The 26,687-nt window shown below is 30.7% G+C and overlaps 2 protein-coding genes across 4 annotated transcripts in view; one reads left to right on the plus strand and one right to left on the minus strand.

Annotated features, from left to right (window-relative positions):
- Positions 1-1,395: 1,395 nt before the first annotated feature.
- LOC141449064 (uncharacterized) overlaps positions 1,396-26,687 on the minus strand; it is a 28,489-nt gene continuing 3,197 nt past the window's right edge. The window contains exons 2-10 of one of the 3 annotated variants that reach the window (XM_074118117.1): positions 7,857-7,924; positions 6,265-6,440; positions 5,187-5,368; positions 4,557-4,742; positions 3,698-3,958; positions 3,156-3,566; positions 2,542-2,943; positions 1,807-2,074; positions 1,396-1,698 (exon numbers count right to left, since the gene is read on the minus strand). In XM_074118117.1, coding sequence (XP_073974218.1) covers positions 1,526-1,698; positions 1,807-2,074; positions 2,542-2,943; positions 3,156-3,566; positions 3,698-3,958; positions 4,557-4,742; positions 5,187-5,368; positions 6,265-6,440; positions 7,857-7,891 — 2,094 coding nt within the window. In that variant the 5' untranslated portion in view covers positions 7,892-7,924 and the 3' untranslated portion in view covers positions 1,396-1,525. Of the gene's footprint in view, positions 1,699-1,806; positions 2,075-2,541; positions 2,944-3,155; positions 3,567-3,697; positions 3,959-4,556; positions 4,743-5,186; positions 5,369-6,264; positions 6,441-7,201; positions 7,392-7,612; positions 7,750-7,856; positions 7,925-26,687 lie in introns of those variants that run through there. The other 2 variants (XM_074118118.1, XM_074118116.1) reach the window with 2 other exon arrangements.
- LOC141449063 (SEC14 domain and spectrin repeat-containing protein 1-B) overlaps positions 14,147-26,687 on the plus strand; it is a 47,155-nt gene continuing 34,614 nt past the window's right edge. Inside the window, exon 1 of the mRNA XM_074118111.1 lies at positions 14,147-14,306. Within this exon, the coding sequence (XP_073974212.1) occupies positions 14,302-14,306 (5 nt within the window). The 5' untranslated portion in view covers positions 14,147-14,301. The remainder of the gene's footprint in view (positions 14,307-26,687) is intronic.

A 26,687-nucleotide genomic window follows, 5' to 3' on the forward strand; every position in this document is an offset into this window, starting at 1 on the left:
AATTTATGTGATTACACGTAATTTTGTCTAAAAAAAAATAAAATATATATATTTTTTAAATGTACATAAAGAAAATACTCGATGGCAAATAAGACAATATAATAAACAGGCAATTAATAGAAAAATGTATAGTTTAAGTATTAAACTAATTTTTTAAAATGTAATCATATAAAGTCCTGCCTTTTTGAAATTATAAAGATATTATAGAGTATTTTTCATCTTTGTTGGTTGGACTGATACGTGAATCCATAAGGAAGAAGGATTATTGTCAATTTTAGTCATAATTTTGTATTAATTTTTTTTAGGCCGAAAGCTTGGAAAAAAATTAATAAATAAATATAAAATCATTACTGAAATCGGCAGTAATCTTTCTTCCTTTTGGATTAAAAGTATAGTTGTATATAAAAGCATTCCTGCCGCCTAATAAACTTATCTAATTTAGTATTACATTAGGTATTTTAAGATGTTACAACCATAGTCTGTTATAAGTGTATATTATATTTACGGGTTCGAGCTCGGAATAATAAAAAAATGAATTCAAATAAGAGGGATTCTGTTTAAATTGATTCAACTTTGAATTCATTGGATCGATTTCAATAAAAGTTAAATGCAATTTTTCATCAAAAAGTATTGTTAAAATTTCACACTGAATTATCCTTTGTTTTTTATTTTTTAATAAATCTTAATAATAAATTAAGAAATTTATATTCACTGCTCAATTGGAGTATAAATAATACACAATATAATATATATATATTATCTGTCCTTTTAAATCGTCGTATTATTCAGTCGCAATGAAATAATCACTAAGTTTTATTGCAGAAGGAATTACTAAACACTGTACTTTTATTTTATCAGTGGTTAGTGTTAGTATTTATGTAAAAAAAAAAAAATCATCCCATTCAATACAAAAGTTTTGAATAAAATCTATCATTTGTTAACCACAAAATTCTTATATATTTTGAATTGTTCAAATTTAAAATAATATTTTACAGCTATTAGATTTACAAATTATTTAATTATCATCCTAAATCATTTCTAAATACTTCTTTCAATTGAAACCATAAGAACTTTGTAAGTACTTAATAAAATGTTTATTTTTGAAGGAGTTATATTATGTAAAAGATGTGGCAAAATTATGTAATAAATATTATGCTAGTCATATTTTCTTATATTTTATTTATTGTACTTGTGTTGTTTTTATCAGTTTTTACATTGTCCGTCTTTCTTTATTTTTATGCATTAAAAATTTTTATATTACTTCAATGATGTTTTGATGCAAGCTCGGAGGTGAGAAGGATCAGCGAAGAATGGTGATGCACCAAAAAAAAAGTTGCATTTTTTATATTAAGTACTAATTCAATCAAGCTATTCGGTATTAAATTTAATATCATAAAAGGTCAATTATATATTTATGGTTTATTAATTTTTTTTACAAATAATTTAAAAAATAATCGTACAGAAATAAAACAAAATTATTATTATAAAATTAATTTAAAATACTGAACTGGCAGAATCAAGAGAATTATTGGTTTGTGCCTTCATTACTTGTCTGAGGGGCGCCAGCTGCAACTGACAGTTTGTAGATATGATTTGGAAAGCTATTTGCTATCACAGATTGATAAGGTAATAATTGTGCATCAGACATAACTCCTAACTGAATAGTGTTATCATAACGTATCACCGTTAGCGACAAACCTGGAAATTTAAATTTAAGTCAAAATTATATTTAAAATATGTTATGATGTATTTTTATGGGAATTGTTTAGAACAGACATTAGCATAAAGTAACTAATAAAAACATACCAACATTAGCCTGAGGTGGCCTCCAGTACATAATTTTATCAACTCTTTGACCCCAAAGCAACTCTCTTGGTGTTTTATTTGAAGATCTAATAGGTGAATCTATCTGAGTGACTGTGACTGTATATCTTCTTGAGAGAAGATAGAGGCATGCCTTTGCAAATAAAGTTGGGAATATTGTTGTAAACAGTCCGTAATCAAATTGATATACTGAGGCTAGGTACAATGGGGCCTGAGTAGATCTTGCCTTATATAACGATTTTTGTAAAGCCTAAAGGACAATATACGTTAATTAATAAACTTGGAACCCATAAAAAAGCGCAGAATGTGCTTAAGAAATTTATATTTATATTTTTCTTAGACCACGAGAGATTTTTATTTTACCTTGTTATTGATGCTTTAACGGAAATTTGAATTTATTAATAAAAATTAGAATATCTATTAATTTACTTAAGTTTTCATAATTAAAGTCTTACACCTGCAGCCTCAAATAAAAGTCTTAGTGTAAAAAAAAAAAATAAGAAAAATTAGAAATTAGAATTAAATACGTAAAATGAACTAAGTCTTCTTCCAGCATGACGAACTTTATTAAAACATGCACTGATTTTAATGTCAAAGATACCACTGTTGAATACTTTTACTTTGTGGGTCTCAACTAGGGAGCTCCCACTATAGGAAATAATTCTTGGTAAGGAAATTAAGTTTTTGAAAACTAAGTCATGAACCACGTTACCTTACCTTAAGGCAGACTATTGGATCTGAACACGGTGTCTCAGTAGGTAATTGAAGACAAAGCATTCCAGAAGTCACATGACCAGATCTAGAAAAAAGATCATCTCTTGGTGTAAAATGGCATGTAGTCATCAGAGTATGAGGGACAACAAATCCAGCACTGATAAAATAGTCTCTTAAAGAAGAAGAGACTGCTGACATAACTACTTCAGAAGTAGTAGCACCAGTTGTCCTTTGTATTTCCTTCACTGTTTCCAGAGGCACTGGTTCAGACCAATTCACAACTTTACGGCCACAAAATGACAGAGTCTGAAGTTCATGAACATTTCGTGGATGTTCTGGCAGAAATATTTCCTCAAAAATTACTCGAGGCGCTGTGTAAAAGATTTTGATGAGATAAACTGATTCCTGAAACAGTAATATATTCAGTTACTGAAATTAAGTAATAATGAAACTCATATGAGGTAGTATCTAGTATGGATGCTGTGATCTAAGAAATCTTAAACCTCTTAGACTTTTATTTCGTTAGTCCAAATCACACCTTACGCAGTAAGTCAAAGATAAAAAAAATCAATTTTAATAATTTAATATTTGAAATAAATATGAACAAGAACTAATACCTTGATCACATAGTGTGCAAGATAGAGCCAGTAAAGATAAACTGGTGTATCCAGTACAGCTCTAATTATCTTGACAGGCATCTTGACAGTAATGATAGGCACCTTCCATGAGAGCGCTATCATGCTGTGCAAAATGCTATATATATCGAATGTGTTTACGATGCTTCTCCAAAGTATTTTCCTGGTTAAATTTCGTTTGCCAATCTCTTTTTTCAAAATCTCTCTTAGTCTAGGGTTTCGATCTTTCATATACTCTTTTATTACTGACACATATGCTATTATACAACGAATAATGTAAGTCTTTAATGTAAGCTGTCGTAAAATTGCAAATGTGTTACCATCGGATGGGTCATAAGCAGAGAGTAGTTCGTTCCACCAATTGGCTAAGCATTCGCATAGTTGTTCATAAACCTGCAAAATAATAATTAATATTTAGTCGATTTTCTGTTGTGAATAATTGTATAATAATAACATCAGTAATCATTCTTTATTTTCCTTCTAGTATTAAAACGATTTGAGCTCTGAAGAGTAAATGTTCTCACCTGAGGAATCACAACAGGAGTCTTGAATACTCCAGCAAGTACTGATCCATCAGCCCATGGATCTATACCTGTAGGCGTTAATAAATAATCGTCGTTACGTAAGAGTAAAAGTTCACCAAGAGAAAGACCATCTTCAGACAAATAGAGGTGATGAAGTCTTATCAAAAGGTAAGTTTTATCCTGTTGAGTAGGAATTACGGTAATCTGCCACGGGGGTAGTTCTTGAGGTAGTAGCTTAGCAATAATATCGCTTACGTATTCCTTTAAATTGAAATAATAATTATGGATTTCATTACAGATAATAATAACTGCTCTAATAAATTTTCTTCAGAAGTAGGGCAAAACCACACAGAAGAATTAGGTATTATTTTGATTTTATTTATTTCCTAAAATAAATATTAAAAAAATAATATTAATAAAAATAAAAGGGGATTTTCTTTGATTTAGTCGCTGTGAAAAACTTATTTTGGACCACTGTGCTCATTTTTATGATTTCCAGAAAGTTGTTTTAAAAGATGAAATTGAAAGTGCACTTCCAAAAATTGATACGATTGACTATTTAGGGTCAATGGCATTCGAAACCGTTATTTTACAAATTGTATCAAAACTTGAACGTGAGCTATTAATTTCTCAATATTTTTCGACCATAAACAGCTTATAAAATCGATAATGTTTCTTTTTTGGAAGTTTTAAATTTATAAATTTTCTTTGGAGAAATTTTTTACTTTCAAATATCTGCAAAAAAATATCCATTACTCCATATGAACACAACTAACAAACTTATTAATTTGGAGAATTCAATTTACTTTTCAGTTTTTATACCTATACAAAACAAATAAATAAAACAAGAATAAGGTACTTGTATATTAGTATCAGAGACAGGCCTTCCTTTAAAATTTCCACTGGCCAAAACGATTTGGTTGTCTATCCTAAACTGCTTCTCTGAACCTTTGATCCAAGCATAATTGCCCCATCTACTAGTGAGCATTGTTCTCAAGTGGGGAAATACTAGCCTTCCATTTTTCTCTCTTTCAATAATGTCTGTCTACGCAAAAAAAAAAAAAGAAAAAAAAAAGAATTTTGATGGGTCGAATGTGTTCTTCACATGAACAGAATCTCATTCAAACCATTACAAAACTAAGGATTACCATTGTTTAAATATTGTTTTTATGCAGATATACTGCGATGAAAAAAATCTTAATATTTTTTATTTATTGATTTCATTCGAACAGCTATCAAACAAACTTTAGTACATTAACAAAAAAAAATCGATAATATGATGCTTAGAATACATGTTAAAGGAAAAATAATACTTATAAAACCGTAAATAAAATATCATCATATTTCTTCTACAATCTCTGCAAAACATACATATGTGAACTAACTATAATACTATATGCTCAAAGTGTAAACCCATGAATTACTGTAAGTACGGCTGTAATAGATATTATATTTTACTTAAATTAGAAATAATGAAGTGAACACTAACCTGAATTCTATTTTTGATGAAATGAAGTTGACAAGGTCCCTGAACTGTTAAAAGCACAGTAATGATACCTTGATTTCTTGGTGTATCAACGGCTGTCCTTACAGTGGTTCTTTGCACAAATTCTAAACCTTGAAATTTATTCTCCAACCACGAAACAAAAGCGATGCGGCATATTCGTACAACTTGAAGATACAAAATGGTTAATAGCATTTGAAGAAATGTATCTGTCAGTCAAATTTATGATATGATAATTCTGTTGTTTAAATTATTTATCGACAATTTAGAGGAGCCTTCTGCTTGCAAGCACATCGGTTACGAATTAAACTAATCCCTTCCCTCGTTCAACTCAAAAATTTATGTTCAGAGATTAAACTTTGTTGAAGGGACTGGAATAAAAAGTGACAGCAAAAAAATATGGCAGAAAAGAAATTCTAACAATTAATGTGTAATTGGAGGTTCACCATTTTTTGTTTAAATCCTGGGTTCCCATCAAATAAATTAAAGGCTTCTTGACAGAAAAATCAACAGGCAAAAAAAAAAAAAAGACAAAACAGTAATCTCAGGACCTCCGCAAAAATTTAAGATGGAAATACTTACTCAAGGCCAAGGACCTATTGTCAAAAAATATTCCAGCCAACTATATCCGCCGACATTAGTTATTCCAGGTTTTACATTTCTGAGGAATTTACTCCCAAACACGTTCTCTGATATTGAGAGCATGTCTAAGGAGAGAGATTCTTTCAGATGGGAGTTGATACAAGTATACGCAAGGCGACTTCTGGGAGAGTACTGTACTTGCAAAAAAGTATTTTTTTTTTTAAATTCCTAATCAATTAATTATAACTTAATCATTCTAGAGAATAAATAAAGCATACAAAAATCTTAATAAAGTGAACAAACATGATTGTAGAAAACGATAACTAGGATGCCTATTAATTGAATACATTCAATGTGATTTACTGAGAGTTTCTTAAAATGAGATTGCACCTTACAGATGAAAGCAGTAAGCAACCTTTATGTGATAAATACAATGAATGATTTACTATAAATATGTTAAAATGAGACTGATTGTACTTACAGATAAACATAGTAAATAGCCATGGGATTAGACATATTGCTACTAAAAATGCAAAAAATGTGTATATAGCAGACAGCAATCTGAACACAAAGTTTATCTGTTTGTTTGGCCAAGTACCACCAGAAGGTGTTTCATAGTCGCAACGGTATGTCTTCTCTTTTTCTCTTAAATTATACCTGTAAAAATATTTACTTGTTATTGGTTTGTTAATGAGAGTTTTAGTAATTTTTAAAGAAAGCTCAACAAAAATTCTCAGGAAACAATAATACACAATAAGAAAAATTCTAAAGTGTTTGATGTTGCAGTTGATTTGAAAAATTTTTTATTGTAATAAAACATTAAATCCGTTTGGCAAGGCTAAGTGCTTTCGTCAAACAAAATCCCCGTAAATTTTAGAGAATGTTCATCCATCGCTTTTACTGACTGATTCATTAATCCGAAAACGAAGAAAAAATATGCCAATTTTAATATAAGAACTTTATTAATTTGATTTTTTAAATTAAGATTAAAATTGTAAATATTTTTTCTTTGTTTTCGGATTAATGAATCAGTTACCAAAAGTGATGGATAGAAAATTCTCTAAAAATTACTGGGATTACAAAATATTGAACGTAATATTATTTCAATACAGTCCTTTTCAAGATTTTGTATTTTGTTGTCATTAAGATTGCAAACTATTAACTTGTTACAATTGCCAAGAAATTATTACATTAATTGTAGTCCTCAGTATGTTGTATTTTAAAATTTAGCTAATAATAATTAAAATAATCATTAAAAGTTATCGGTTAAAAGAATTATGATTATGATTTTTAAGTGTTTATAAATACTTTATTAATAATTGATCTTTGAATTATTTATCTTTATAAAATTGGGCGTTAATTTGTAAAATGTTAAAGACAAGTCTTATCTAATTTTTTAAAATTCTATAAAAAAGTACCTCTTTTTTCGGACGATTTTAATTAGATTTGGTTTTAATTCTAAACCCATCAGATTTCCAACATTGTTTTTTTATTAATCACTCCACTATTATTTTAGACAAATATTTTGATACAAATAAGAAAATTTTTAGAATGAAGTAAAATCATTGAACTATACACTAACAATTGAACAAACTCTGACGAGAACTACTAACAACTAATGTATTTCAACGCATAAATAGTATAAGAATGAGAACTGTCAGGAAATGTGTTATTTGGCCAAACAATGGCTTAATGTAAACAAATAATATTAAGATATCAAGTTATTTACTCATAAAGTTTTTTAAATAAGTTAAGCATGATGATAATAATCTTATTAAAATATAAGTTTAATTACAATGGTCAAATTTATTTCTCTGTATAGTACTAACCACATCATTTTCTTTCAAGCATCAAATTATTCTGTTCCCACACTAACCTTTATAATGTAATTCAAAAACTGAATAGCTAACGAAACGATAAAATTATTTGATCTCTCTTATCATTTATAAATGATTGATAATTTAAAACTGATTCTCCCACTGTAACTATGGAATTCCTTAAATATATATCAAATTTTTTTACTAGACACGGGGATTACATAAACTATAAATAATAATTTTATACAAACATTACTTTTTCTTTTTCGTTTCTGCTTTTCTCGAAGTCATGTTTCACCGGCATGTAAGACATGTTTTTCTCTCCTAGAAAAAGAAAAGATGTTTTTCGTAATTACAATCGAATTTATGTAAGGGTATTTAATCGTTTATTTAAAAAGTTTTGTCTAAAAAGGAAAATATTGGAGAGCTGGAACTAATCATTTAACCAAACGAGAGTCACCTGTTAAATGTTCATGAAGCCTTTTTAGTTTTCCTGTAATTTTTTTCTGGAGGTTTGATTTGAGAAGTAAAGGCATTATTGTTTCGTTTTAAAATTATTCATTTTATTTAGGATACATCATCACTCTCAATGGGTTTGTTTCTGTATGTTTAATATTAATTTTAGCAACATGTCATTAAGCAACAAAATAATCACTTATAGTCATTAATAAGTAAGTAACTAATTAAACAAATGACTGAGGTTCTTGGACAACTCCAAGGCAGATGATCCATACAATTGCACAAAGTGGTAGCAATGATGGTAAAAGAAAGGGAAAACATTCATTATTACGGAAAGTTTACTATGTTATTACTATAACAGGACTGAGAAGCCGATCAATTCCAACATAGCCTCTTGATTGCAGATTGAGTGCCGGTCATGTCTATTCTATGTAGGATTTTCAAAAAGTAGAAGAAAGAACATTACACTTATTGAATACCATAGTCAGGGTGAAGGTTGGGTTTGACTGTTTAAAGAAGAAAAACTCTTGCTTTCAGGCTCTACCGGGAGATCTTTAAATTCTTAAGTCTAATAAAAAAACAGGACTGGAGAGGTTCTAACCAGAGGATACTAACTAACAAACTGCCAACAAGCTCACCAGCCAACCCCATCCCTATCTAATAAAAAAAAAAGTCTGATTTTTTTATATTAAAGAATTTTTTAGAATCCAGACACTTATACCAATTACTTTAAGACGTTTTTTATGTTAATTGAGTTGCACAAAAAAGAAATAGAATAACAAAAATTCCAAAAATGTTTTCTTATAGTAGCCTGATCTTCCGTAATTGTAACTTCGAAAAAGTGGCAAATTTGATCCTACCAAATTGAAAAAAATATTATTTTGTTTACTTATTAGTTTGCTGCAAGTTTAGATTAAACATGTTGGGCATAATCACTAGAATTTATTTCTACAGTTAGATAATGTTGGAACTTAAAGATTAGTAAAACCAAAATGCAGATACCATATAGAGCTAAGTTTAAAGTTAGAGTCAGTCTAAAGTATGTTTAAGGAAAGAGAACCCAGAACCTCGATTTGTACGATGGACGAAGAAAAAAATAATTTGAGGAACTCTATTAAATATTAAACGCTCCCTTCAATTATTTTGAACTTTTTAAACATGTTAAATCAAAAAGTAGAACAAATTTATTTTTTCACAATTCATTTTTTAAATGAAGATGGAGAGCTAGTCAATGAAGACCACGTCAGCTAAACTTAAGACTTAAGACTTGCTACAAATTAAGACGCTCAAATTAGAAAATTTATCCAATAGAACCACAAAAGTGCCCGCTTATATGTATTGACACAGTTGAGGGATGTTTTTCGTCAAGCCAATTTCTTCCTATTAAAAGTTACATGAGGATTGTATCATTTTAACAGACTTTATTGCTTTCTATTTTAATTTCTCTATTGCTTTTTTGTAGAAATGAAAAAAGAATAATAAATAATTACAATGAAAAAGGGATCGGATGAGCCCAGTGGTTAGGGTTCTTGATTCTCACGCGGGGATCTCACGTTCCAACACAGCAGTTAATCCTTCGATTTTCTCTCCCTACTATTACTATCCGGTGATGGAAGTATTGTCATTAAAAAGAGAACACTATCCTGTGGCTGGCAGTGAACTGAACAAAAAAATACAATTAAGACTCATTGCTATTAACAACTCCGTCATGGAAATTACGTATTTAGTTTACACGAATTACAATATTTTGCAAAAAAACTTATTTTGTTATCGCATGCACTTCTCTGTCTGAAGTTGCATCGTTGTTTTTTCTTATCATTAAAAACAAAAAACCACTATAAATATCGCCAACTTTATTTTAATTTTGAGTTTTATATTTGGCAATTCTTCCTTACAATGGCGAAAAAGTAAAACAACTTGATTACTTTCCGTTGATATCAAAAAGCTACGAAAAAGAAGTTTTGCTCTGAAGAAATTATTAATAAGCAAAAGTTGGTAAAATGAAAACTCAATGAAGTGAGGACATTTACGGACGACCTCATCTTGACTAGACCTCAAACAGCACCACAGTTAAGGTAGCGTATCCCGTTAGCTGACACTCCTTCAAAAGTGGAACATACGGGTCCCTCTCTAAGTAGTATGTTTCATGAGTGATGAAATTTTAAATTTATTGAGGAATTTAGCAATAATTTTAAGAAATAATGAGAGTACGAGTATGCTATCACAACTAGGTCTTTCAATGCCAACAAATTTGGTACTACACATTCACATAGTTCTGATTCTAATTCTTCTAATTGATAAATGTGCTTCAAACTTTACGTTTTACAAATGTTTAGTGACTTTATCTAATAAAAATATTTAGCGGAACTTTTATTTAAATTTTACTCTTAAGAAAGCTTGGTGCCTTACTTTGCTTAAACCACCACAGGTTTAATATCCAGAATAGGGTAAGGGAAACCTCAACTCTCTTGTCTAGAAACTACTCTTTCAGAGAAGAGGGAAAATATTAGATTAACGCTAACAAAAAACAAACTATTCTGAATAGGAAAGATATGAATGGACATTGTAAAGATTTATGATGATCTAGTTCAAAAGATAACACATTAAATAAACTAATTTAACCCTAAAGAATACATTTGACGAAACATTGGTAAAGAAGAGAAGTTAAATTAATGACCATGACCCTCTTTCAAACCATAAACGTAATTCATCCAGAGTAATTCACGGTCGATGATAGAATCATTAACTAAAAACAATGCTAGATTTTGAATTTTGGGTAAAATCGTTTAACTAGTAAAACAATTTTAATCATTAGATTTGAGAGAGTTATTTGAAAGGGGATTTCCATCGATTTTTATTATTATTATTTTTAGAAGTGGATATTCGGGCATATATAAATATTTGCCCACATTAATATCCAGGTATAACTTATCTTTGAATAATTTATTTAGAAAAATTATTTTTGGGGATTTTTGGAGAATCTGAGAGCTTGGTTTGACGTAAGAGGGACTTGAACTTAAAACCTTTAAATGTCAATTTCAATATTTATCACCCTGTGCTTACAAGAATGTATAAACGAATATTATTGTTGCTCACTTATAGGAACAGACGAGAACTACACACCTCCTGTGAAACAGTGAAAGAGAGGGTGTGACTTCCTGTGTGGGCATGAGAGAGGGAGAATAAGCTTGAGCAAGCTTAACAGAGGATTCAATCTAAATAACAGCATACACGAACAAAATCTTTATTTCTCATACTTCCTGCAAGCGTTGAAAGCGTCATTATAAGCGTTGTTTTTGCTGTAAGTGGGGACGGGTACCCACAGAAAAGGCAAGATCCCTGACGGAATGGTTAAGTTTGCGGCAATTGCCATGGCTATGAGAAAGAGGAAGGAAAATATATTACTCTTCCCCTTAGATAGTTTCCACTTTGCAAACAAGCAAAACATTACACAAAGGGTATATTTAAATAATCATCGGCTTTGGGAAGTACGTCCGGTTTCAGTTTCAGTGTTCGTGGATCTTTTTCTTCTCCGAGCTGGCGTTGTCCACCCTCTGTAGTACGTAGGCTCTCCGGAAAGGCCTGTATTGTCTGGTCTATAAAGCCCTCTTACTTAATTCTATCTCCTAGTGGATTTCTTTCTTTCCTATGGAACATTACTCTAACAAAGCCAGTCAGAAAATTATTTGGGTAAACTTGCAGTTTTTTTAAATGTATTCTTAAAGCCCATCCTTACGGATCAGTAAATTTCTAAGTACAGATGCTTAAGAGTCTTAGATGTATAAAAAAGAATAACCTAATTGCACATACATAGCACAAATTAATCGAGAACTAGTCCATGTATTGTTAGCTTGTCATTTTTAAGAATATAACCTGAGATTCATGTCTTGAGATATTCCTGGCCACAAAAAAAAGAAGTATATTTTGAGTTATGTGTGTGTATATGGGTAAAAAAACATTCTAAATGTGTTAAACGCAGATGACACCATCGTTTTCAGTCGTCACTAATTTAAAGTTTAGAAAATATTCGTAAACTGAATGTGCAAGCAAATAAACTCTTTTTGTTTCTTTTTTCAAATCATTTTCCGTGATCTTCTTAATGAAAAGGTTCTCAGAGCAGTGAAATTTTCAATATCCTTCTGTGAATTAATAGTGTATACGGTTATCTTCTTCATATTTGTTATTACCAAGTCCTCTACGTTTCGCTTATTTTATAGAAGTTTATTATTATACTTCAGTCATAAGATAATTGAAGGTATGGTACTTTCGAATCCTTTTCAAGAAAATCGCAACGGCAAAATCGCATTTTCGACTTATCGGTTTCGACCAAAGTTTTAGCACAGTGGCCGGCAATCTCTAGTCTTATTTTAGGAAGTCAACTTGAGCTACGTAATTTTTGTAGACGGGTTTTTTGGTCCAAATATCACTTTAGTTTTCGTGGTCGAAGTAAACTAACTGTAATATAAATCAAACTTACTGTAATATAAATTTCCCTTGTTAAATATTGAATAAAATCCAAGATCTATAACGGAAATCGAAACCTTTAAATCGAAGCTATGCGGGTCTCGCTTCTAATAACTCGGCTATTGTGCCCCATTCTAATTATAATATACATAAATAAACAATAAAATATTTTATATGTAACAAGCATGAAAGTTATCATCATCGTCATAGGATACTATTCTTGTGTCTTTGAGATGGCCCAGCATCCTAGGAGAGTCGCTGTTTGCAAGACTTGAGGTGAGCGGCGAGCAAAACAATACTAAAGTATAACTCTTAACTGCTTTGCCAACAAGTTAGTAAAAGTAAGAAAAGTGTTCCTTTTTATTTACATCTATGAAAGAACATTTATTACGTGCAGTTAAATAGAGAAAGTTAAGAAATGAAAGAAGCCTTTGGCTGTCTTTTTCTGACCTCTGTTCTGAGCAAAAAAAAAAGTTTGAAGGAAAACACAAAAAATTGTTGGCCGGTATGAGTTCAAATATTTCACGCAGAAACTTTTGAAATTTAATTTCATAAATGTAAATAGTTTGGAGTCTGAAATGGGATTGGCTATAAATCAAATCCATTGCGAGATAAGAGATAAAATTGTGGATCCTTACTGCATAAATGATATATTCACGAGAGTGAACTAGTGTTCACTAGATACAAGTACGTATTGCACTCATCAACTACTTTTGCAGACTCTATGTTTACTGGGTCAGGGTATTAGTGTTAGGGTATAGATGTTCGGGTTGAAAGATAAGATATCCACCGGGACGCCAAGATCTAAAGGATCTAGACCACCAAAAAATACAAGTAACGATTTTCTCTTGTAAAATAAACCTAGTTTTAATCCCAGACATTTATTGTACTTGACATTTAAATAAATGAATTTAATAAAATTATAAAAAATGAAGAATAGATAATATCGCGGAAAATAAAAAAAATCTATTTAAGGCCAATAGTCTCTTTCATGTAACATACCTTCGAGATTGCAGAATAGTACATTCAATTGTTTTTGACATCGACCGTTTCGATTGTACAATATCTTGAATGGCAATAGATAGAAAGGAAGCAAGTATACTTTACCTTGGGCTTCAGTAAATCAGTTTCCCTAACAAATTCTGAAAAGCAAAATAATTGGAACAAAGATGAAGAACTGTTCAGTTCCATTTAAGATAATGTATCAAATCTAATCGACACCAAATTGTATTTAAGCAGTCTTTATTAGGTCAAAATTTCTTATAATCTTGTATTTTAAGACAAGCTATCGGGTTCTACAAAATATATGATTCAATTAGTCTAAAGTAAAATGCTTTTTCATTAGCTTTTTGTTGGAAGGGGAAAAAATAATCTTCATTAACATTTAAAATAATAATTTGATGCTCATTTTTTCAGAAAACAAACGGCAAACTAATAATTGAATGATATATCCTTTTTAAAAAAAGTTCATTTAAAAACTGTTATTTAAAAAAGCCACTTTTTGCCAAGAATGTGCAACAAAGCAGGATCAAAGTGGGAGTGAATGGTTGTTGGGGGTAAAAACTTTGTCCTACAGAAGACTCTGAAGCTGAAGCCAGTAATCATCCTGGCTTGCTTGCCTTCGGTGTAAGGTCTACAGTCAGTGGTTCAGTATTCTTTTTTTTTTAAGATCTAAATATCTAATTTTTTAACAAATGCAACCAAACAATCGTGTCAGTGTAGTGTTAAAATTTAGTTAAAATTAAACTTAAATTATAATAGAAGATGTGCGGCGGGTTATGAGGTAATTAAATTATTTTCTTATTTGAATTGTATCCATCTTATTGTGCAAAAATTTAAACAAAAACTTGGTTTTAAACCGTAAAAAAAAGAAAGAAAGAAAGAAAATGGGTTGTGTCCATTCAGAATTTTGACCCGAGCATGGAAGCTAGGTCACACGACGATAACCAAACCGGTTTATAATTTTGTTCGTCCTCTAAGAAGGTTTCAACGGGTTTTTTACGTTCCAATCTCCACTATTAAGAAATCTAAAAAAATTTCAGCCATAAAGTAAGTAAGGCCTATCATCTTTCATTACAGCCAGTTGTTCACCAACCAACTTCTTATCATTAACTGATAAATTTTTTTTTATTCTTTCTTTTTATTTATAACTGCTTTTTGAAACAAGCAAATTAGGTTACACTATACATTTATAAATAAAAATGGTTTGAAAAATTTGAATGAGAGCTATCCAATGATGACCATCAAGAGTCTGTTAACTCAGCGATACCGAGGAAGTAGATTCGAAGGATGTCCTTCATCCTCCGAGGAGGATTCGAAGGAAGGATAATTTTGACAAGTTGCATATTCCAGGATAAAATTAGTGTTAGATTGGGTTATTCAAAGGCAGACAGGACTTTTAGGTCGGTGTGGGGAATCTGATTTTTAATATAGGCCGGTGTGTGGAATATGGTACACAGGATTTAGGATTGAACAGATTGGATACGATCAAGATTAGTGGGATTAGCTATTTCGTTCAGTTCAATTCTGTTCAGATTTTGGCTAATACAATTTTTTTTTCAGGAGAGTCAATTTAGATCGTTTGCGAGTAGTCTTGTAATCATTCGGTAACGTAAATTGAATTCCTGTCGTTTGAGCCGAGTTTAGGGGTACCATGTAAGGCATTTATCAGGCTACAAACAGAGATGTCGCACTTAGTCTGTCAGAAAGGAACACTTTATGTTCGAGGATGAACGTTTTGTTGAGTGATTAACTCTCGAAGATATAAAGACGGGTCCGGTTTGATCGGATAGCAGTTAAGATCGCATAATCAAAATTATGGAATAGGGTAGCCGTATAACGAATAAATTGATGTATTGGGATGGAGAAGATCAGCCTTGTTCAGGTTATAGAGGAGTGGAGTGAGTTTATTCCCTTGAGGAACTTTCGTGAGGAGTGAATGAAAAGCCAAGTTAACTTGGAAGAAGCATTCTGATAGGTAGGACTTAAACATAAGGAGTTACATGCTAGTAACACGTTGTGAAGTACACTTGATAACAGTAAATATAACCGTAATCTACGGTAATCATACTTCTTCCCTTATATCTTATTTTTCAAAAAATATTCTTTAGTCAACTTGGGCAATAAATTCGTGCAACTAAGAATCTATTTTTTCCTCAGTAAGCAATTAACTATTGAATATTTATTTAAAATAAAATATTATTATATTAGTAAATATTTTAATCATACATAAAACTGAATTCTTTAATATGTTCCGAAAAAATTGATAAATTTTTTATAGTATATTAATTACTTATTTTCCAGTAGTTTAGCAAAGTCTTAATGACATTTAAGTCTTCTAAGTCTTGATTCAATCCGCTGTAGGGTCCTGCAAAACGAATAGAACTTCTAGCGGCAACGTAATATTTTACATTAGAATACAGTTTAGATTATTAGAAATTAGGATAGACTTTGTTCATTAGAAGCTATTCTTTCAGAGTGTTCTTTAATTTATCTAATCAGAATCTTTCCAATTATTCCAAATGAATTTATTTTTTGGTTATTTAATATTTATTAAGTTATTTGATATTTAAATATTAGTAGCTTGATTTAAAAAAAAAAAAAAAAAAAAATTAATTTTACGAATAAGAAATTGATCGCCTTTGAAATTTAACGTAATAGTTTCTAATATGTATTACTAAAGCAGTCTGAAGTGTATGGGTCTTGTAAGTTTTTGTAGGGCCTACCTTTTATACCTAGACGGAACCTTTTGTCACCAGATGCACTCTTATTTACCGATTGTTAAACTTAACTTTTACTTACTGAATTTACGAACTGTACTTGACAACTTACATTCACACGTAAAATTTCTACGAAACTTTTAGTGCCTATAACAACTCGAGGATTCATTAAAATAATTTATTTCTATTATTAAAATAGAATCCTAGTTTGTTAGAAGAGAATAGTGTCCGGAGGCCGTCAGTTCTGTAAAAGATGCCGTGGGTTCCAATGACTCATAATGTAAATATATTCAAAAAGGACGTAAATTGTTCTTTTTCTCTGTAGACTCTTCGGCCGCGTAGAACGGCGGGCCCATATCAACTAGTTACATCAATTATTCCTTCTAAACTTGTTGATGCAATGTTAAATTTGAGAGAGGGTAACTAAGTGCCGTCTGTTGTAAGGATGACCTTAATAATAGCGTATTCGATATAAGTATGAATTTGAAGCAAGGTTCAACTTCTATCCTCTGTTCAAACAATCTCAAAGATCATTTGGATTCCTATGGGGGTATAAAAATAGAAAATGTTAAAATTAAACTGTTATTATGTTCAAATGATCCAATTCTATGTCATCTTCACTTGTTGCACTTTAAAGAATGATAAATTCTTTAAATAAATGCTGCACAGACTGGAACTTAGAAATAAATTTAAAGAAATCCCCAGTCACGGGTTCCAGAAGGCGATAGAATAGCGACTAATGACCAAAATGTACATCGTTAATTAACGGATTGGTGTTGCAAATAGTTTTACAGGGACATCTTCCCTTATATCAATACTTTTCTTAAATGTGCACTTTGTCGGTGTAGTTGAAAAAGAGAAATGAAATTACATACTGGGAATTTATTCATTGCCAGATAATAGATTACCGAAGATAATGAAGTAATTACAAATGAAGTATTGGAAAAATGTGTATGAGAATTTGTCCAAAAAAATTAAGAAGACTCATATAAATGAAAATTTAAATAAAACGAGAACGATCCGGGAAGCTGTGCATAATATAACGATAAATTAAAAGCTGAACGACTATCATCTTAAAACTGACTCTTAATATGAAAGCCTTAGATGTGTTATAAAAGCCAGAGGAGAGTAGCTGCATTTGAATAGCAAGCCTTCTAGGGAATTTCAACTCTTAATTGTGCAAGTTTATGTAATAGAAATGAGGTAGAAGACATGCGCCTTTTCAGAGAAAATGTCCGGTTTTTAACAATATTAGAATCACTTGCTTTAAAAGAAAACCTTAATATTTGATGATATAAATGTTTATTTAAAGTGCTGAGATTCGGAAGCTTTTCCATACGGTTCTACAAAGATACATGGTATTGTATGTTACATGTCAGAGGATTCAAATTGTAAAGTTTTTTTATTAATGTTCTTTAAGGTTGATTTGGATTCTTGTATTAGTACACAATACAGTACTGAACAATAATAAAGTATGGTCCTACAATAATCGTACATCTTGCTTTTTTGTTAATGTTTATTTCTGATTACTGTAGGTTGAATTTAAGTCGTATGCAAATATTAATAAGTATGTATATATGTTTTTCTTATTCTAGGAAGTTTCATTCATTTCAATGTTCAATTTTATTTAAATAAAGTAATTTTCTAATCTCTATTAGTGTATATTTGAAAGCGCTCTTTAAATTTATTTTTTATTCTCGTTTTTTAAATCAGTAGCGTGCTCCTCATTTGTGAAAAATCACAAGAAAGGCATAAAGATTGGAGGGGTTAGTGGGGATAAACAGATCAACTTCTCCAAGTTGCATCCTTGAACTAGTTTAGTATTCTTGTAAGCTGTAAAGCGAAGGCACTTAGTCCATGTTACATTATTGGAGAAATACACACCATAAATAATAGCTTTCAAAAAATTAGAAAAGATAATGGTTCCTCAAAAAATAGAAGTAAATAAGAGAGTATTTGCAAACTTATAAAACATTATTTCGTTCGAAAAATCTTGAAAATTAATTTTAACTTAGCAATAACGATGCTGACTCAATTATAAAGAAACTTGAACAAAAATGAGAAAGGAGAGAACCGCGGCGAAAGCATAGATGTCAAGTTGGACCATTTTGTGTTATGTTTTAACTATAATTTGTTGGGTTTGTATGTTAGGTTGTCGAAACCATATTTATTTTGGGGTGGCCCTTATTTTGTCGATAAATGTAGCGGTCATTATGCTATGTGAGAGAAGTGCGATACTTACAGTAAACTTTAACTTTAGAATCTGCTAGTAACACCGAAGTAAAAGTGTTGCTCTTATCTCTTAAGATTAAGAGGCGAATTTCACAGCTTGACAAATACTATTCTAAAAGTTCACACAAAAATTATTTATGAATGCGAATGGATTGGAACTACTGATTTTAGTTTGGTCCTTTGTAAAATTACTCTCTTTTTCTTGTGTAACTGATAAATTGTCAGAACGTCTTTTCTTTCCTGCTGTGGCATAAATGGTTGTTTTTTGCTACAGAAATTTTTGTTAGTTTTTCAGCAGGTACAAAGTGATGAACAGAGCTGACATACTCGTCAATTCCTTAATCCTGCATCTTCAATATAATAGACTCAGTTTCTACAAAAAGAGCGGTTCAACATTTCTTTCTTGATATGCCATCAATTGATTAATTAGAGGTAGAAACGCTGGTTTCCTCTAGAACGTACTTATGATCTCCTTACTGATGCATGGACACACTCTGCGCTGTATCTTTCCAAATATTCACTTGATGGTGGTTCAGATCGCGGTTACGATCGTCAAAAATATTTCGTTCCTGAGTTCTCAAAATACCATTTACTTTTGGAACCTCCAAGGCTTGGTGTACGTCGTTCCATTTATTTCACAGTAACTTAGAAGTAGTAGGCTGTTTCTCGAAAGCTGCTTTTTAATTTTAATAATATATTTTTTGTCTTTTTCCTGCAACAGAATTAATTGTTAACTAATCATATTTATTCAAGAAAGAACTTCTCAGTTATGTCTCTTTAAAACCAAAAGAATTTCTAATATCTGTTGTAGACTCCACTAGATATTTTTCTAAGCTCTGATAGAATCATATAGTAGTATAAAATATCGCATTAAATTTGCCAGAATCAGAATGAAATAAAAAGGCTTTACGTATATTTTAAAATTTCAAGAAAATTGTATAAAATTACACACGCACAAAATGAATCCCCAGTAGGAATTGGATTTGGGGGAACATTATATCGCCAGTGTCCATGGTATCCAAGTGGAATACCATGAGATTGTGCTTCCTACAATTTTTTGCTTCTGGAATATATCCTGTTCCCACTGACTGTTTTAGAAAACATTTAATCAGGTTAAAGCATCTTTTAGTATCTTTTTTTTTTTTTTGTGTCACTCCATCGTTATTCAAGCAGACTTTAACTTATTTTAAATTGATAACATTAATTAAAGCAATAGACGAGCATATTCTATTTGTAAATTACCATATATTATAAAAATGAATTAATTTTTAAATTATTTAAAGTGATTAGTGTTCGTGGAAACAAAAACAAAATTATGTATGGTTTTTAATTACTAGGATTTATTATAAGTGTGTGTTTTTAAAAATAATTTTGAGTTGTAAGTGTGGTATTTTAACAGTTATGTTAGGCATCTAAGTTTGACTACTTACAAGGCTGTGTAGACATTTACCACAACAATTTAGTTCCGTTATTTCCATTCAAGACTTTGACGTGTTTAATTTATATCTGCGAACTAGAAATATCTTTTGATCTTCAGATTATTTTTTGTTTTTTCTCAAGGGATTTACATTTTAGGGAGCTTCTGAAAACGCTTTCCTTCAACAGTATAATTTTATTACAGTGACTTGAAAAGTATTTATTTTATACTATTCTTAAGGAAATATATAAGTTTAAGGAAATATAATTTTAAAAATTTTTGTTCACAACATATCTGTTAACAGCCTCTTTGGTATTAGAACTAATCAGTAAATCTGAATAAGTATTTATGAATATCATCAATATAACTAACTGTTAGTTAGATAAAGGAGTAAGTTAGTTAGTCCGAGATGAAGTCAAATTATATATAACTAACTGGCGCCAATTTCTTTAGTTTATGCGCCTTAATTAAAGAAAATAAAATAATTACTTTAGGTTTTGGAAACCACAGTATCGCTGACTGAGAATTTCCTGTTTAAGATTTAAATGGGTTGTATTTTCCAAAAATCTCGGTGGAAAGTTTTTTAAAGGATGACATTTTATGTACTTATTTTTATTTTTTGACAAAAAGAATTATTTGAGTTCAAATTTTCTAACAAGCAATAACAGTTTGTCTATTTTTACAAATATCTTTGAATTTAACTTTTTATTTCATTGTCATTTCGCCATAGTCAGCGAAATTGAATTGGCATTCAATAATTTAATTCAATCACTTCAAATTGAATAGATTAAATGAACGACTGTAACAGGAATTCATACATACGTTACAGAAAATCTACACTTTTAGAGGGTATGATTTTCAAATTGAAAAGATGCTTGAAGTGATTTACAGAGAAGTTGTAGTACTTTTAACGAAATTGATGAAAGTGTGATGATTACAATTGAATTACTCTCTTTTTTTGATGTCTTAAATAATGAGGATGTCCGCTACTTAATCTTTTTAAACAACTACAGTTAAAATGGTTTTTGTTATTGCATTTTTCAATGCGTTTTGATAGTATTTAGGTAGAAGGTTTCTGAATACAGCCGAGGAGACTTGGCACTTTAAAAGAATAGTAAGGTTGAGTAGTTGATAAATATTTGAAACAATTGCATTCCTAATTTCTTTTATTTTAAGTATAGTGTTCTGACTAAAATGTCAGCAAATGCCTCAGAAAGGTCAGCCACGGTTTTGGTTGAGAAATACTTCTTCTGATTCATTCTCTCAGTGACTTTTCTGTTTTTAATTCATCCATGTATATCTGTGTGAAAGAGAACGAAAAGAAGGCCCAATTTAACAGGCGAGCAATAACCTACTTATTTCTGGTTACCGCCTCGGTGGCAAAGGCATATCCTACTTCGAATAAAAACAAAAAAAAATCATCCTTAACACTTAATCCTTAAAACAAAATTATTTCCTACATTTCATCATTTTAAACGGAAAATATCTGTGCATTCTTCCCAATTTAACTTGATCTAAACCGGTTTTTATGAAAAGATGTATTGTCTTAAATAGGAAGAAAGTTTTTGATAACTGCTTTTCATTATCACTGTCAGGATAATTCGTCTTCCGCATTCAAAGCCCAGAAGACATGTAAGCTGAATCTTAAGAATTCATTTGGCTACCTTAGACATCTAAAGATGCGGGCTAAATACATCGTAAGAAAGTTTATTCTTACTGAATTTAATTGTAAAAAGATATTTAAGATTTATCATGATTTTTCTTTGTTCCAGTTTAAACTTTGAATGCTAATTTTACACCTAATTTTTTGGTTCTGCACCTTATTAAATTTTCAATATTGTAATCACATTTGGACCTGTTGAGGGAACAATTGTTCCCGCACGATTATCTACACTCGGGACAAAAACAAAATGTCTACACCTTCTTTAGGTTTCTAATTTATTACTTATTAACAATGACACTTATTTTTACTACGAATTACATTTAGTGTTTTAACTACACATAAATGTATTGTTAAGTATTCGAAATTCTTAAAAATTTAACATATTAAACTAGGCTTATTTCCACAATTGTACAGTATTGCGTCGTGGCATCGCAGTGATGAGTTTCGAACAAAATCCTGAGGGATGTTTTCATGTTCCTTACTCAGAGCAAACCTCAGAGCGTTTCTGGGAAACCTGGACACATCTTTATTCTTCTTTTTAGCTCTTCCCGTAGATGTTCATCGGGATTTAGATCTGGGCTACATGCTGGCCACTCCAAACATAGAATGGAAACTTTTTCTAAATATTTGAAAACAGTTGTTGCTGAGTGTGGTATAACATGTGCTTAAACAAAAATTATTCTCGGAGTAGATAGCGAAAAAATCTTCGGTATGTAGACGTAGCAGTTAAAGATCCCTTTATAAAGAATAAATTTAGTCTGAGCCTAAAAATTAATCCTCAATCAAAACCTTAACTCTTCCACCACCAAAACTTCCGTCGGTACGAGCAGTTAAGGTGAATAAAGAGATATACCGACACTGTCCAGACTTGGGATTTACTCTAAGAGAAAAATAAGAAAATATTCGTCAGAATCAATAGGATGTATCAGTCACCAAAAATAATGAACAGTAATCCGTCAGGATTATATTTAAAATCTCGATACTCGAACTACATTGTGTACGAACAGTGATAAATATAACGGGAGGAAATAGCCTTGCTATATCTTAAATCTTAATATGTTTCGGATGACTTAACTTTTTTTTTAAATTTAATTTTTTGTATTATGTTATTTTCATACTTATAAGAGAAATCCACAGTTGAAAGAGTCGTGTTACCCAAGATATAACAGGAATGCTCGAGTGTATTTCAGTTATTAAAACTGTCCGGTAGGATTAAAACTGTCCGGTAGGACAGTTGTATAAGGGTTGATCGTCAAAAAGTGCACGAAAAAGCGTAACGTTAAAAAACACCCAACTTTGACAATTTTTTTCTCTTTTTCTATAAAAGATAAAATTCCCAAATTTTCTTTAAAATATGGGGCAAATCCTCCTTTATAACTGTAATTTTTTTGCAACCCCCCAGACCTAATAGATTTCGAGAAAAAAGTTGCCGAAAATGAGCAAAAACGGCATTTTCAGAAATTGTTGTTGTTGTTGTTGTTCTTCTTCTTCTTCTTGTTGTTGTTGTTGTTACCTTTTTTGTAAACTACGTAGCGCCTAAACGCGAGAACCGATTTTCATGAATGAGGTGACATTCGATTCGGAATTTTATGTAGATGTGCCTTTTGGGGGTCTCGACGCTGTACACCGAATGGGAGAGGAGTTAGCCCCCTTTATGTAAGGCCCCCTTCAAAATTATTATTACTAATTACTCTGTAAATCTTAGCCCGATTTTGATAAAATTTGGTAGGATGATAGAGTTAGGGCTCCCCTACGTAACATTAAAGCGGCGATCTGCTCTTACACTAGTTAAGGGGAAGTATAGCAATCGTTTCAAATTATCGACAAGTGAACTGATTTTCATGAATGAAGTGTCATTCGAATCGAAATTTTGTACAGATTTGCACTTTAAAAGTCTCGTCGCTATGCCTCATATGGAGGGGAGTTTGCCCCACTCAAGTAAGGCCGTTTCTAAAACTATTATTACCAATATTTCTATAACGCTTTGTCCGATTTTGATAAAATTTAGCACGAAGAAGTGATTAAAGCTCCTCTATATGGCTGTGAAGTGCCATCATGCTCTTACACCTACTAAGAGGAAGTACTGCAATCGTTAAAATTATCAATGGGTGAACCTATTTACATTAATGAATTGTCGTTCGATTCAAAATCTTTGCCTCTTTGCCTTTTAGGGAGAAGTACTGTAATCGCCCGTTTAAATTTGCTTTTTACGTACAAATACCTTCCTATTTTATATAAAAAGGCTTTCTCAAAAAAATTGTTATTGAGGATGGTTTGGGGACCGCAACTATAATCATTCTTTAAAAAGATCTCTCCAGTGGTAGTTACGGTTCCTACTTAACACCTTATCAGGTTATAATGATAGAATTGCTTATTCCAAATTTAAAAAAAAACAGTAAAGCAGATATGTAACTTAGCAAAATAGACAAAAATGAAAATCTATCCAAAAGGTACAAAAATCTCCTTAACAAAAACTTACAGTTTAAAAAGTTAAGTATAAGGGTTGATTAAACGCCAAAAGGTACACAAATCAGCAAGTACCCAACATTTCATTCAAGCTTAGTTGATATAATTTAAGTAATTTTGCTGCATTAACTTTTCCTTCACATTTTTTAGAATTTATTAGATGTCACAGACCCTTATGCTGGCCATTTTCATCTACAAAATATTTGTTCAAGTAGCACTGTAGATTGACTTTAATATCTATTAATCTATAATAATCAAACTATTAATTACAGGTTAAAAAGAAAACGTTATAACGTTATAACGAGGCTACAAAATTTAAAAACTTTTTTAAAAAAATGCTTACACCAACATACATCAATGATTTCGATTATTTTATTTTTAATAAAAATCGTCTGTTTAAGTTTATTCTTCGATTAAAGTAATTGTTATTTTATGTAGTAGTCTAACGTTTATAATAGGTAATAATTATCTGGCTTTATCGCAAATAATATAGTTTTCTTCAATCACACTCTCAATGTAGCTGTTCTTCTCACAATGTTATATATATGTTATGTAATATAAAATAAATAAGATATGCATATTTTTAGGACAGCTAATTATTCCAGTATTTTACTGTAAGTAAAATTAAATTACAATTGAGAAATGAATAATTGTTGTTGAATAATCTACTTGTTATTAACTGTGTGTTATTTGTGCTCACGAATATTTCGGTAAGACGAATTCAAGTCTGAAATATTGTTTTAAATCCTCCGTGATTCAAACTTAAACAGTAGCCGACTCTACCTTTGTCTTTTTCTACTTTAACATGCATGTATAACTTCAGAATAAAGGGCATATTAAAGATAAATCAGAAGAATAATTTGGAATAGAGTTAAAATAAAGTACCTATTTAAAAACGAAGATATAATATACATTTTATCATAATTATAACCAAATAATATTATGAACGAACTGGCCAGCATCTGTGGCATCTAATAAATTCTAAAAAATGTGAAGGAAAAGTTAATGCAGCAAAATTACTTAAATTATATCAACTAAGCTTGAATGAAATGTTGGGTACTTGCTGATTTGTGTACCTTTTGGCGTTTAATCAACCCTTATACTTAACTTTTTAAACTGTAAGTTTTTGTTAAGGAGATTTTTTCTTTATTAGCTGTACGCTTTAAGAATTTTCATGCAACGTATACGTTAAGCAACATTTACTTTACTGTCCATAATATTTACAGTACGTGACATCAAGGCACAATTTACTGTTAACTTTCTGACTTCATCCTCTTTTTATTGCCCGACTAAGAATTTTACCACGCTCATTAATCGTGATAAGTTTTTTACTGGCAACTTCGATCGTCTGGCACAAATAAAATTGAGGAAATGCTTCGTCAAATTTACTTATCTAATGGACTTATGGACATACCCAATATTTGGCTCTGCTAAACAACGTGGTCCTTTATCCTGGCAAACACCTTGTTGTATACTTACATCATTTAGAGTGAGAATTTAAGTTTAGCTTCAAAGTTTAAAGGAAGTGTGTCAATAGGATTACGTAATAATTACAGGAAGAGACCGTATTTCGACTCTGGCTAACCGATTTTTTAAATTTCTTACTTAATACACTAGTATTTTGTAGTTAACTATAAGACAATAGTTAAAAGAAGCGGATTTTTCGAAATATATGTGTGGCCATGCTTTCAAACTCTCCGAATGAGTATACAAATCAAATAACATATATCTGAACAATAACTCAATATAATAACAGTTCTGACGTAAATTTAAAAAAAGCTGAGTGTATAGCTGCATTTAAACTTAAAGCTGAGTGCATTGCTGAATTGATACTCCGGCTGCCATAAAATATGTCAGGTATAACTGAAGTTTCCTGCCATCGTCAACGCATGAATATAGTTTCGATTTTCGAGTTAAATCAATCACCTTCAGGAAGACTCTTAAAACCTTTTTTTGTTTTTATTTTTCAAAAAAAATTGTTTGAAATATTCTGCGCTATCCCTCGCTCTTTCACTCCCCCACACACGCAGAGATTTATCTAATTTACGGAACTTTTAAACATGAATTTCGAAAACTCTATCACCGAAAAAGGCCATCCTTCATACTAGGATCAGGGAAATGTAAAGTTAAATAAATAGACTGTAAGTTTCAACTTTTGCTTAGATTTTAATAGAAATAAAGTAAAAATCTGTAAATTGTTTATAATAGTATTTACTCTTGGTAAATCAAAAGTCGTTAGACTTTTAAAAATAAATAATATGTGCATGGACTACTATACTTTACGTAATAAGTAGTTACTGCGCTAACGCTATCAATAAATGACCACATGACGTAACCAGAACCAGTTTCCATGGCCATCATTAATGTTCAACTTAATGAAACGTTATATATTTTTTTAACATTCTAAAGTTATTATTTTTGAGTATTATTATTAATAATAAATCTTTTACTTAAAACTAAATGAAAATAGAATCCGTTAGCCATGCCTGCGAGGATTATCTTCTTAAGCTGATCATCCTTAATATATTCTATTTTTACGATAACGTAAATTGAACAGGAAGTTAGTTAAATGACTTGAGTAACAGTGAAAAAACACAAGCACATATTGATAAGTCGGATGTACTGATATTCAGGATCTAAGGATTTGCGAGTAACATGACGGAAACA

Source organism: Rhodnius prolixus, unplaced genomic scaffold, assembly GCF_049639745.1.
Source record: "Rhodnius prolixus isolate KJV_2025 unplaced genomic scaffold, Rpr scaffold_2, whole genome shotgun sequence".
Taxonomy (NCBI): Eukaryota; Metazoa; Arthropoda; class Insecta; order Hemiptera; family Reduviidae; genus Rhodnius; species Rhodnius prolixus.